This window comes from Scleropages formosus, chromosome 11 (assembly GCF_900964775.1).
Source record: "Scleropages formosus chromosome 11, fSclFor1.1, whole genome shotgun sequence".
Lineage (NCBI taxonomy): Eukaryota > Metazoa > Chordata > Actinopteri > Osteoglossiformes > Osteoglossidae > Scleropages > Scleropages formosus.
Window position 1 is genome coordinate 4,172,985 of NC_041816.1, and position 14,097 is coordinate 4,187,081.

General features: G+C 43.9%; 1 protein-coding gene across 2 annotated transcripts; it reads right to left on the reverse strand.

The window, feature by feature from the left end:
* Nucleotides 1–2,517: 2,517 nt before the first annotated feature.
* Nucleotides 2,518–7,499, reverse strand: LOC108934625 (ras-related and estrogen-regulated growth inhibitor-like protein). Of its 2 annotated transcripts, XM_018752574.1 has the most exons (6): nt 7,448–7,499; nt 5,795–5,851; nt 4,913–4,986; nt 4,077–4,225; nt 3,625–3,639; nt 2,518–2,797 (listed from the first exon to the last, which is right to left on the reverse strand). In XM_018752574.1, exons 1-6 carry the CDS (start codon nt 7,497–7,499, stop codon nt 2,518–2,520), a joined length of 627 nt encoding a protein of 208 aa, XP_018608090.1. The 2 variants fall into 2 exon arrangements, with proteins under 2 accessions (XP_018608090.1, XP_018608089.1); XM_018752573.1 differs by lacking the exon at nt 3,625–3,639.
* Between the last annotated feature and the right edge of the window lie 6,598 nt (nt 7,500–14,097).

Here is a 14,097-nt window from a genome sequence, read left to right on the forward strand (position 1 = left end):
ATATGCTTTTCATCGAGGGAGCAGTTTTACCTCATGTGCTGACGCAGACCCGGTTTATTAGAGCCTGCATCCCTTAGGCACATTGCAGGGTTGTCATGTTACACAAGTTATCTTTCTATATTTTACATTTACAGTTATTCACTTAGCAGATGCTTTTCTCCAAAGCAACTTAATGGATTTTATGTAGTGTTACCAGCCCACACACCTTATTCACCACGGTGACTTACACTACTAGATACACTACTTAGACTACTTCCAAAACATTACTTACGTCTACATTTATTTAGCAGATGCTTTTGTCCAAAGCGACTTCCAATGAACTCTATGTAGTGTTACCAGCCCACACACCTTATTCACCGCAGTGACTTACACTGCTGGATACACTATTTACAATGGGTCACTCATCCATACATCAGTGAAACACACTCTCTCTGTGACACTTACACACTATGGGGGAACCTGAACAGCATGTCTTCAGACTGTGGGAGGAAACCCACGCAGACACGGGGAGAACTTGCAACCTCCACATAGACTGAGTGGGGATTGAACCCATGTCCTCTTGCACCACCCAGGCACTGTGAAGTTTTACAGCCCTAAGTGGGGACTCTCAGAAAAGAATAGTTATAGCGCAAGTGTGCTTTGTTCATGTGGACATGTTCCAAGGACTGAGAACTACTGTATGGTGACCACTTTTTGTCTTTGTTTCTGTGTTTTCTCACATTGGTTTTCATATATGACCTAATTTCTGAATGTGACTTAATAGAGATTCTTTAAAAATAGGCCTGATTAATAGAAATGTCAAGCCAAAATGAAATCTTTGAAATTTGGAGGGTTTGTAAATGTCCCCTTTGGCACTGATTTCAGTCTTGAATATTTCAAAGAAAAACAGTGTATATGAAATGTTGTGCACTTTGATCGCCAAAGTTTTTGGTATTTTGCTTCAGATATGCAAGAAACACAAATAACCAAGATGTACTGAAAATGAGGTCATGCACTGAAAGAAATATTGGATTAAAAAATCTGAAAGAGGCACTTAAAGTTTCCAAATGCGATATTTTATTAGCTAGTGCAAAAAGTCAATGTTTTGCCATTATATCATGAACACAGAAAAATCTAAATATTTCTTTAAACAGTTTTTTAAAACCCCAAAAAGTCAGACAAAGAGCAAGATGTACCGGACTGTTTTTGACTCATTATTTAAGACTGTCTCCAAATGACCACCAGATGATCTGCGGATAACCGGCAGATGCAGTACTGATGTAGTAATTAGGAACAGGCTTGGATGTTGCGTTTATTAACATTAAAGTTTAAATGGGTTGTGCTGACAACAGAAGTTATTGCATTGTAACTCATGTTCCTCCTTTAAATTGCGTGTTGTCGGACATGGATGATAATGTTTCCTTTACCACAAAAGTATTTAACAAAACACTAAAGCTTTCAGGCGCTTCCTCAACCCCCAAACTTAAAATGTATCACTCAACAGCTCTTATGCATTAGCGATATCTTTTAAATCACTAAAATAACATGAGTACATTAAATGTTATTGTGGCCATATGTACGTTGCTCTGGATAGTCCTTGTATGGTAATGCAAATTATTTTTTTGTGTATAAGTGGCCCTAAGGAAATAATTGCATTCTTCATGAGATGAATTATACACCACGAAAAGAATAAGGTTTTTATTTTTTTTTATTTTAAATATTCATCATATTTATTCTTAGGTTAATTATTGAACAAGTTTTTTTTGATATTTTCATTTGTTAAGTATATGTATCCGAAGGAATAGAGTACATTCGAGTTTAAAGCAGGATATAATATGAAAGGAACTCTATGAAAGGAATTTCTTTTATTGGAAGAACAGCCTAAAACAACATCATTATTCAAAGGACTAAAACAGAAGTGAATTTATTTATAAAGTTTTGTGAATAATTCTACCTAATTTTCTCTGCAGAAATTAAATTTACCTGATTTTGCAAAAACACAAAATGAAAACCACTCAGAATAAGATTTCCCTGCCAGAAACCTTTCGGCATAATAAATTCTTCTTGGGAGAACCATTTTCCCATACTTTTCAATCCATTACACTACTTGTAAAACATCTGCTTGTTATTCCTCTCTTGTATAAACCATGTACAACTTCAACAAATGTAGTACGAAGCAATTTCAGCTAAAATGTTCCCTTTGCACTACCGCTCGGTGTTTTTGTGTATTAAAAATATCAAGACAGTACAATAAAAATTCAGTGCACATAACATATAATGTTGTGTCTGATGGAAAAAAAAAATGTGGCCAGACCTTTTTTATATACAAAGCAGAAAAGAGAGATGGCGAGAAAGGTTTGTTGAATAGATGGGTACATATTATGCCTTATACTGTACGAAGTGTCTGAGCCACAGCTATAAAGTGTGGGCGTACTGTACTAGAAAGTCGATCTATTATTCACGCTTACAGATCGCCCTTATCTCCATATGGAGGTCTTATAATGTGGGGAAGACAGCACAGCAGTGTCCCCCTCCTCCTCAGACAGACTTCCTTCTCTTGCCAAAGACGTTGTTGATGAGCTTGGCCATGGACTTGGAGCCGCTGTAGCGCCGCAGGTCGGTCGGACGACGTAGTCGCTCCGCTGCACTGCGGATGAGCTCGGTGAAGAGGCCGGAGATTTCCTGATGGTCCTCGGCTGCAGACACCTCCTGGAAGAGGCACCTGTGCTCTTGGGCCAGGGTGCGGCCTTCCTCTTCGCTCACCTGTCGGGCATGGCACAGGTCCTGCTTGTTCCCCACCAGGCCGACGGGCACCTCCCTGAGACAGGTAGGAGGTTCTGACCATCCGCTTCCCATAAATGTGAGTTTTCTTTCTCTGTCCCTAATCTCTCAGGTCTGGCATTAACAGGTGTCTCTAAGGAAGACGATGTGCAGTTACATTTATTCATCCAGCTAATGAAACAGAGACATGTCTTGCAGCTCATTGCGTGAGACAAATGCTTCAATGATCTACCATGAACTCTGCACCTGGAATAAAAACCTACCTGACATCCTGTACAAATAAAGGCTTTGATCAAGTTGACATGAATTCATACACCAAGAGAAACATAAAGCGAGCGGTGTATTGATCAATGCTCGGTGTGGCTGTTATGAGGTAAGTTAATCTACTTGGTCTTTACTTTCGAAGTGTCCGTCAATAGGGAACGAGGCCCGACCACTCGTTGTCATGCGGGGCCGAGAGAACCGGGACGGCAGGACCCAAGTGCGGAGTCGTTCGTCTGGATTCAGGGGATAAGGCAAGTTCTCGGAGTCGGGGACAGGCGAACGGTTGGTCGGTCGGCGTTTGAACGAAGATCCATGGACGTGGTCGGGAAACAAAGCGAAGGGACGAAAGCCGGAAGACGAGAACGAAAAACAAGCGTTAAGTGCGCACTGGACGTAACGAGGGAGGACGGTTGTCTCTGACGAGATTCCGCAAAGGTGTGGGAGCTGAGGAGGGTCTTTTAAAGGGTGAACAGTTAAGGTGCTGGGCCAGAGTCAGGTGCTGTCGGTTGAGTTGCGGGCATGGACGTGACACCCGTGTGACTTCATTTTAGCTGTAATTAGCCACCGCTCCACCACTTTGCACTTCCACTTTGCACTAGCACTGTATCCAAATGACTATCGTGTGGTTAATGTCCTTGGAAAACCCGTTAATAAAGCCCTGCTAATATTTCGTCATGTTTTAATTAATGCGCAGGAGAAAATTGGACAATAGCTGTTATGGGGCCAATTCAGTTGAGCAGAATAATTTTTATTTTAACCATGTAATTAACTGAAGTGAGCCCAGAGGCTCTAATTCCCCTAAGTGTGTTTGTTAAGGCAACACAGTCGGCTCTGTCATTGCATGTGCTCGTGTAATTTAGAGAACGCTAATTTCCTTGCCCAAATAAAGCCATGTTCACTGGGCCAGCGGTCCATCTTCCACTCTATCGGTTTGACTGCCGTGTGCAGCTAAGGGCCAAACTGACAGCCTGTGATTTCAGTCGCGGGTGCTTTGATCATTAACTCATCAGCATCCAATCGGTGACCCCTACCTGGGTCATGGCACCACTCACCCCTTGCAGCCATCCACACGGATCTCTTTGATTTGCTGCAGAATGTTCTTGGCGTTAAGGAAGGATGTCCGGTCGATGATGTTGTAGACCACGATGAAGCCGTCCGCCCAGCTCAGTGGCTCCACCGGGACACTTTGGCTCTCAGCGCTCTGCCAAAAAGAGATACCATGCCCTTATTGTGTCTCCTCATCTCATGAATTCCTAGCTTTTACCCCTCACATCACCCACAGAACTCTGGAAGCACTGGAGTATTACATATGAACGGAGAAGTGGTATTAAACACAAACACATGGTCTATATTGCGGCTGTTTTCGGCACTATAAATATCAACTTATGGTGATGTCTCCTTTTATTTCCTTGTATCTTTTCAGCTTTAAAAGGTTCAAACCGTAGACTAGAACCGTAAAAAGCACAAACAGTATAAGATACTGCATACGTTAAGGGAAAGCAACAGTCAACAAAAAAAAAAGACAGTGAGGTCCTTTACATGGCCTCGGGACTTCATAAGGATGGAAACAGCTGTAGTAAAACCTTTTCACATCCCAGATGCACCCAGCGTAGGCAGTAACCTGGTTATATAGCTATTCTACATCTTCAAAGGCAAAGGCACTTCTCCTGCTTCAGGGCAGGATCATAAACTGCAGCAAGTCAAATAATGCATTGACCACACTGAATCAAAAGTGAGCACGCAGGAGCATTCATGTGACAGACTGCAATCACCTCGCTAGAGGATCTGACACATTGCAGTAATAGGTCAGCCTTATTGGCATTGCTGTAGGATCCCGGCGGGGTTACGCATAGACAGAGGCAAATGATACGGGGATATGAGAAAATACCTGAGAGCACGGATCAAAAACCTCAAGGTTCAGCTGCCTCCCGTCTATTGAGAACCTTTTGCAGTATAAGGAATCTGTCGACAGAGAAGTGAATGTAATATTTTAATATAAGTAGCAGAGTAAGAATTTCATTGTATGGTGTAACAAACTGTTTACTGTACACATGACAATAAATTCTTGAATCTTGAATATGCAGCACCGGTTACGTTGCCTATTTGTCCTAAAGTCAGGATCGTTTAGTATAAATAGGCATTAATTCACATTGCATTTAAAAGTTATTTGGTTACGTTACAGAAGAACAGTATGGGTCTTTGGAATGGTTTTCTGTGAGGGCAAATAAATGGAAGCATGGGGGGGTTTGAGGGTGAGCTTTGCTGAGGTTGGGTTGAAATCGTGCACAGAAATTGCGTTGGACACCTACTTCCTCACGCTGGACATGAACTAAACAATGGGAAGAAGCACATGAAGCCTTGATTTTGTGCAACAGGTACCCTACACATTCAGCGAAGTGTTTTTCTTGCTGTGCGGAGACACTGGCAGGTTGGGCTTGAATGCATGTAGTGGTTCCATAAAGACTTCTATTTAGCTGATATGTCTCCCCAGAGGGGCTTACAATTATTTACCCATTTATACAGCTGGGTAATTTTACCTGAGCAACTTTAGGATAAGTACCTCCTTTAACAGTACTACAGCCTAAGGGGGAATTGAACCTGCAATCATCACGTCCAAAGGACGTAGCTCTAACCACTACACTACCAGCTCTCGTTTTTTAAAGTCTTTCTTCCTGTATGGGATTTCATAGAGTCAAAAAAAAATAATGTCATGCAAACCGATCCTGTATACTTTGGCCGCACCGGAGCAGCAGGAAGAATGAGCACTCACTCGTGTTGGAGGCGTACTCTCCGATGAACCGCTTCGTCAGGAACCTCACTAAAACAGCTAGGAAAAGAGAAAATAGTTCTACCATGGTACATCTCATACCCAGCTTAGCCTACTGAAGTGGAAGATTAAAAATGCTAGATGGAATAAATGTAAAACAAGCCGTGCATGACGCCTTTCGATAGTTAGGAGTGTATTCGGAGGGAATGTAGGAAAGTGCTTTTTTCACTCTTACGCTGGGGTTTCCAGCACCGAGGATGTGTAGAAATTTACGTTAATTCACTTAGCTGAGTTTTCCTCCAAGGCAGCTGATAATGGTAAGCCATTGTTTTTCTTTACCGTGGTTAATTTTATCTAAAGCAATTTAGGCGAGTGCCTTGTTCAGACATACTACGCTAATGTGGAGGGTTCAAACCTGCAACCTTCAGCTACAAAGGGAGCAGCGCTACCTACTACACTGCCAGCTGCCTAGCAGAAAGACAAGTAGTCATGTGCTGGATGGGCTGAAAACACCGTGTTGTGCACCCCCAACTCACATACCCTAACCCTGGGCACCTTCACTCAGTTCAGTGCAGCTCAGCATCCCTCCCTTATACTGACCCCTCCTCCTGTCCTATCAGCACTCAATCTGAGGCTTTGCAGAACTTCTCCAGCACTTTTTATTTACATTTATTTATTTAGCAGATCCCTTTCTCCAAAGCGACTTCCAATGAACTCTATGTAGTGTTATGAGCCCACACACCCTATTCACCGCGGTGACTTACACTGCTAGATACACTACTTACACTGGGTCACTTATCCATACATCAGTGGAACACACTCTCTCTTTGTCACTCACGCGCTATGAGTGAACCTCAACAGCATGGCTTTGGAGTGTGGGAGGAAACCAGAGCACCCGGAGGAAACCCACGCAGACACGGGGAGAACATGCAAACTCCAAAAAGACTAAGAAGGGAATGGAACCCATCTTCTCTCACACCACCCAGACGCTGTGAGACAGCAGCACTACTTGCTGTGCCGCCCCATCATTTATGCCCCTCATTATTTAATTTCTATACCTGTATACTTGTTAGACACACACACACACACACACACACACTTTCGGAACCGCTTGTACCATACGGGGTCGCGGGGAACTGGAGCTTACCCGGCAACACAGGGTGTAAGGCCGGAGAGGGAGGGGACACACCCAGGACGGGACGCCAGTCCGTCGCAAGGCACCCCAAGCGGGACTCGAACCCCAGACCCACTGGAGAGCAGGACCCGGTCCAACCCACCGCGCCCCCCTACTTGTTATACATTATCTGAATTTTCTTGTTTTAACACACTTTATTGATTAAGTGGAGTTTTAAAAAGTTTACCAAAAAATTGTAACTCTAGACAGTTTCGTTAGTTACTACTTTCTTACTGACTTCTCATATTCTCTTACTTTACCTCTTTGCTGAGATGTACGTCGCTTTGGACAAAAGCATCTGCTAAAAGAATAAATGTAAATGTTACTACTTCCAAAAGGCATCAGCCTCATTCGGACATTTTTCGCTCACTTTTGACCTCCTGTCTGACTTTTACACGAATGCAATGGAGTGCGCGTGCAGCTGTTTGTTCATACCCCGGTACAGGTGACCCTGTACAGGTGAGGTAGCACCCTGCACTTACCCGACTTCCCCGTTCCGTCGCTGCCCAGCAAGGCCAGCTTGATGTCGCTCATGTCTGCAGCGGGGGGCCGTACCTTCGCCGCTCCTCTGTTCTCTGCAAGCCGTGCGAGTCTCCGGGCCGCTCGACGAGCCGTGAGCCGCCAGGCACTGTGGGAGGCGTCCCGCGAGTGGAGATCTCCCCGGACACGCGTGCACGCGAGCGCTAGCACACGCTACGGCCACTCCTCCCTCGCTGGTGATGAGCGCAGCTCCCAGCTGGGTCACTGGAAGGTCAGACTGCAAATGAAATTCTCTCTGCTTTATTTCTCCTTGCAGGGCGTGCTCTTAAACAGAAAAAAAGTCTTAAAAACTCTTCCAAACTGTGTATTTTTTAAGACAATTTTTAAATCCACATGACCATATTCAGGTGTGACATCAAAAGTGAATTCAGTCTGGGGTTTAAAACAGCTCTAGTTGAACTTTCTGGTCTTTTAATCTTTGTACTCACTCTAGGAGATCGATGGCAAAAAAAGAGTTTTGTTTTATTTTGTGCTTTACACTTCGCACGGTAGATTTTTTTTGTTCTGGGCTTCGTGAAATCAGCCGTGCTGATTTGAGAAGTATTGCCAGGTTTTTAAATCGTTCAGATTTCACAAATTTCAAGGCTAATACTGAGTACAATAATATGTGGTCTTAGTTTAAGTGTGTGGGATGGTGGAACAGCGAGTAGCGCTGCTGTCTCAGCGCCTGGGTGTTGTGAGAGAATGTGGGTTTGAGCCCCCCTCAGGCTGTGTGGAGTTCACATGTTCTCCCTGTGTCTGTGTGGGTTTCCGCTGGGTGCTCTGGTTTCCTCCCACACTCCAAAGACATGCTGTTGAGGTTCACTCAGTGTGTGAGTGACACTAAGAGAGTGTTCCACTGATGTATGGATGAGTAACCCAGTGTAAGTAGTGTATCTAGCAGTGTAAGTCACTGCAATGAATAAGGTGTGTGGGCTGATGACACTACAGAGTTCATTGGAAGTTGCTTTGGAGAAAAGTGTCTGCTAAGTGAATATATGTTCGGTGCAATTTCCCATTTTAAAAATTGGGGGGAAAAGGCCATGCCGTTTTTTAGTTCACTTCACTTTCAGAATGATTCGGTAACCAGTTTGTAAATGAAATTATGACATTTAGAGAAACTAGTGAAACTTTGCGAATATCAGATACGGCCTCTTTCTGTTTTCTGCTGTCCATCTAGATCCTGTCCAGGCCAGTGTTTATCGCAATTTATCACAATTTACAGTAAGCCCTTGGGGAGACCTGAACCATCCAGAGCTCCTTTGCAACCTGAATCATTAATTTGGCAAATGTTCAACAAAGTAAAACAGTAATAAATGAAATAAATTATTGGCTAAAGTTTTTAGGGGATCATTTCCAGTATATTTACAAACCAATATGGAATGTGTCTTTTGAAGAGGGATATGTAGCATTCATCTATTTAGCTGATGCTTTTCTCCAAAGCAATTTGCAATGTTAGTCCATCTACAATTATTCACCCTTTTATACTGGGGGATTAGGGTTACTGAAGTAAATTCAGGTAAGTACCTTGTTCAGGGGTACAACAGCAGGAGGTGGGGATCAAACCTAGGTCTTTGGGTCCAAAAGCAACAGCTGTAACCACTATGCTACCAACTGTCCCCTTATCAAACCCCTTCACAGGACAAAATAAAATCTGGAACTTTTAACATGATATTTGACAATTTTACTGTAACTTCTTGTGGCTGGGACTTTAAGCTAAGGTAGGGTGGAGGTCGTGAATGCGGACTGCAAAAAATCTGAACGATATCGGTTTAGATTCCAGGCCTCTCGCATTGTACCTTTGAGAAAGATTTTTAATCACTGCTGGCTAAGTAAACAAATTATGACTCTTTTTGGAATTACCTTCTATGACCTGTAATGGTTTTATCTGCTGCCTCCATAAAAGAAAGCAACTGAATAGTCTGATCTTGCATAGAGAGCCCAAGGCATGATGGGATTGCGTTTCAAGGTTGGCCTGTGCAAAGTCTTTCCTGCAATGAAGTGCACAGAAGCGCCGTGTGTGAAGTGCAGTTGAAGTGACGCTGCAGAAACACACACGTTTGAGAGCAGTGATGGGCACCACCCACAGACCCTGTTGGGCAGCATGGTGGCACAGCGAGTAGTGCTGCTGTCTCACAGCATCAGGGTGGTTTGATCCCCACTCAGTCTGTGTGGAGTTTGCATGTTGTCCACGTGGGTTTCCTCTGGGTGCTCTGGTTTCCTCCCACACTCCAAAGATACCCTGGCCAGGTTCCTCATAGCGTGAGTGACACAGAGAGTGTGTTCCACTGATGTATGGATGAGTGACCCATTGTAAGTAGTGTATCTAGCAGTGGAAGTCTTTGGGTGCTCTGGTTTCCTCCCACACTCCAAAGATATGTGTTCAGGTTCACCCAGTGTGTGAGTAACAGAGAGCGTGTGTGTGTGTGTGTTCCACTGATGTATGGATGAGTGACCCATTATAAGTAGTGTATCTAGCAGTGTAAGTCACCATGGTGAATAAGGTGTGTGGGCTCATAACACTACATAGAGTTTGCTGGAAGCTGCTTTGGAGAAAAGCATCTGCTAAGTGAATAAATGTAATGTATGTTAATGCATGCTCCATAACTGCACTCATATGGAGACCATCCATAAGTACAACTCATTGTGCTTTTAAATTCAAAGCAGATACAACTGACCAAACACAGCGGAGTTGCATGAACTCATCAAGGAAGCACGAATTTGAATCGTTAACATAACGGGGGAAACGTTTACGAAAACAGCGTTTCGGGAGCAGGTAAATGAATCGCAGTCGCATGTGAAATGCCGTCTTCCCTAAGGAACGGGAATCTGAATCGTTTAAATTGAGCAGAAAGTTGGCCTCCAAAGTGCTGTGCTTTAAATGTACCAGGTGGTCATTAGATCACGTCGGAGTCGGGCAGGATGACCCTTCATAGGCTATTTCCGCAGCGTCCTCATACAGGCAATAAGAGTCTTAATTCTGTAGCTAGTGGGGGAATTCTCCGAGGCCCCGACATAATCTGATTCGAGTGTCACCGTGATACTGTCTGATGCAGGGGCGCACGGGGAAACGGCTCGAGATAAACAGCGCCTTCACACAGAAATGAGATTTACCCAGAGCAAGAGCTTTTTCCCATAGAGAATGACATCATCATCATCATCAGCAGGCATGACATTACTGGCTCACGCCGACTCGTCTGCATCGAAAGCAAACCGAATAATCAATTTCCTGCAGGTCGCCTTTTATGTCTTAGTATGTCTTGCGAATGTACGAAAGGAAGAATAACAGTTTTACTATTGTTAAACGCCACGCAGGAGCGTTTAAGTTAGGGAACGCGGTGAATGCGACCTTAGGGAGCATGCGAGGCCTCTTCGGCACCGGGGAGATGAGGTTTGGTGGTTCCGGCCTGATGTGAAACATACGGGTCACCGGTGGAGAAACGAAGTTCAGCCTAAAGCCTGAAAAGTCTGACTAATTTCGGGTGATTTGATTGCTCCAAGTCTCGCGTGTGTGAGAAGCGGCCGCGTTGCTGGCAGAAACGCACTTTCACGGCGCTATGGCGTGCAGAGCAAAGAAGTGTCTGTGGGGCGAAAACGACTGCGGTTTGTGTTTGTACCAGTACGAGTTACTGCGCGCTCACGGGTATGTAAATGAACTCTGCATCCGGGCTCTAAAACAGCCCAGTTTTACCGCGATACTTTGGTGTATTAGCCGGAAGGTCCGGTTCCCCAGTGGGCTGCGATGCTTCCGAGCTAGAAGCTGCACGATCTGCGGCCCGTTCCGCCTAGGGTTTACCACTAGGCGATGTCATAATGAGGGTAATTAGCTTTTTTTTTTTTTTTTGCTTATTTATCCTGCAGAGCTCCGCTTCTGACTTTAATATTCTAAATATTCCTCAGAACTCCAGCCTGGACAGTTCTGCCGGGGCCCTCCGAGAACTCCTGCATCTCCGCCTGAATTTGTTGGTTAATGTCTTAATTGGACCTTGAGGGAGTCCTTGTCTAATCTTCAGCCAGGAACGGGAGAACAACAAGCCACCTAAGTGCGTCTAAGTGAGCAGAAGCAGCGACCGCGTGGCTCCACGCAGGTACCGCACAAGTGTGTCGGATGCTGCCGGCGGAGGCGGAGCCAGCTGCACTTCGGCGCACGGCTGCGGCCTTCGTCAGGCATCCGAGCCAACAACGTTTTTCATTTCCACCGAAATTATCCAGGGCCCTTTGCGTCGTATGTGTCCGCACTGCAGACGCGACGGAGGATTATGAATGCGCCCCCCCCCCAAACCAACCCCCAAGGCAAGATCTTCTCTGCCGGCTTGTCCTTAGTTTGGACATCCAGTCATGCGGGCACAATGAATCAGCCAACATAAACACCGGAATCCTTCCTCTATCGCACAGCAGCGCTGAATAACATTTAAAGGTCGGCATGATGATGCCTTTTTATTTTTTGTAGCTTTTATGATTATATTTTCTCTACAAATTCAATCAGCTGATATAAAAGGCCTGGCTCCAGTATATCCCCCCCGCCGACGCGACACGAGTCCTCCGTGACGGAAGATTACCTTGGGATCATGCGGTTTTGAGAGGGTTTAGGTTCCTTGCTGCAGTGCAACTCATTTCGCTCTCAGGGACTAAATGGAAGATAAACAGCACGCGTAGGTCTAACAGCATGTGCCACTGCTGCACAGGACTTTGTTATTGCTTTCGTTCCTGCTATTTAAGTGCATTTGGCGCTGAACACGCTGCGGCCGAAAATAAATGGTAGACCGGTGGAAGAGTCGGAGGAGGAAAGATTGTACAAATTGTACAGTTGTGTACATACATCATTTGCTCCCGGTGAAGCTCCTTTACTCGGCTAATTTCTTCTATGAAACACCATGCACTCGCACTTAATGTCTCAATTCATTTTATTCACTTTATCTGTTACTAAAAACATGTTTTTTGTTTTTTGCCCAAAAGATAATGTTTTATTTCATGAAATTTCCAGCTGTTTTTATACAACTAATATATATTATGACTTGGATCCTTGTCATTTATTTTATATGTATTTCAGGATAAATTATGGTTAGGCATTTAACAAATCAAAGACAGTAAAATCTAGTATTTGTGAAAAAAATTAATTGAATGCTATAAAAGCATTTTAACTCACACACACACTGGCTAAAGCTGCTTGTCCCAAGTGGGGGGGGGTCACAGCGAGCCGTAGCCTAACCCGGCAACACAGGGCACAAGGCTGGAGGGGGAGGGGACACACCCAGGAGGGGATGCCAGTCTATCACAGGGCACCCCAAGTAGGACTCGAACCTCAGACCCACCAGAAAGCAGGACCCGGCCAAGCCCGCTGTGCCACTGCAGTATTTTAACTGTATAACTACCGTAAATATAAAATAAAAAAAATCTGCGCTTGAAATGATACTGTACTGCAGTCAGGTTTTCCAGATGATGTGACTCGAATAACATATTCTGATGGATAAAAAATGAAAAAATTATCTGGCACAAGGAGTGATCTTTGCAAAAAAGTCCCACAAATCCTTTTAAATGTCAGACTCTTGATTCTATATAAAGTAAGAGATCAGAGTGTGGTGTAGAGAAGCAAGAATCAGATTCCAAAAAGCAAAATTCAGCAGAACACCAGCAGGTCAGCAGGGAGCAGAGGAAATAAAGTGTAATCCAACACACATTTATTGGAATGTCATCTTGTGTCAACATGACTGTATAGCTCACATATTTTCTTAGAGATTGCATTATATATATTACACAAAAAATGCATTTTTAATTTATAAGAGGATCTCTCTGAGGGATGCAACACGAAGTCCGTTGAGCCAAGTGTTGCCTGCATTGTAGTAAAAGAGCGATTAAGCAGTGCGCATCCAGCGATGATTTCCTTTAACAGGCCCGATTCCATTCCCTTTCATTAAAAACGGAAATGTGGTCGCAACAGCATCTCCAGACTTCTAACTCACAGCCATGTCATAAAACTGCCCAAACTTCCATAATCTAATTAAATTCCATAGATGGAAATGCACAGAGGTAACCTAGCAAAGCCTATTGGGAACCGTTGCCCCCCGGGATGTAGCTCTCCGTGTTCCAGGATGGTTCACTACACAGAGGCATTTAAATCACTTTCATTGGACACCCAGTGTTGTGAGTGCTTTCTGATGCTCCTTTTATTTGCCTGGAAGGGAAACTTGAACTTAACAACCTTTTTTTTTGTGCTTTGCTGCTGTGGTGAAGTTGAAGCGCCATCTGCTGGACAACAAGGGCAACTGCTGGGACACAAACTGCACGAGGACCTTCTTATTAATAACTTTAGAGTATAGTGCAGCCCTGTTGAAACATAGAGGAAAAGTAAAGAATAAAACTTGCTTTAAAGATGTTTCAACAGCCTGCCATCAGAAAGCTTATTACAAATATATATGTGGAATATACATTACAAATTTTCCGAAAACATGAGGAAAGCTTAATACAGTAGTCTATGCAGTATATAATTTCCAGCTTAGACAATATCTCTAAGTAAAAACCAAATACATACTAAAAATACATTTTAATTTTATATTAAAAACTGTACATGTACAGGTAGATAGTAAAATGAGTAAAACAAGTAATACTTGGATTA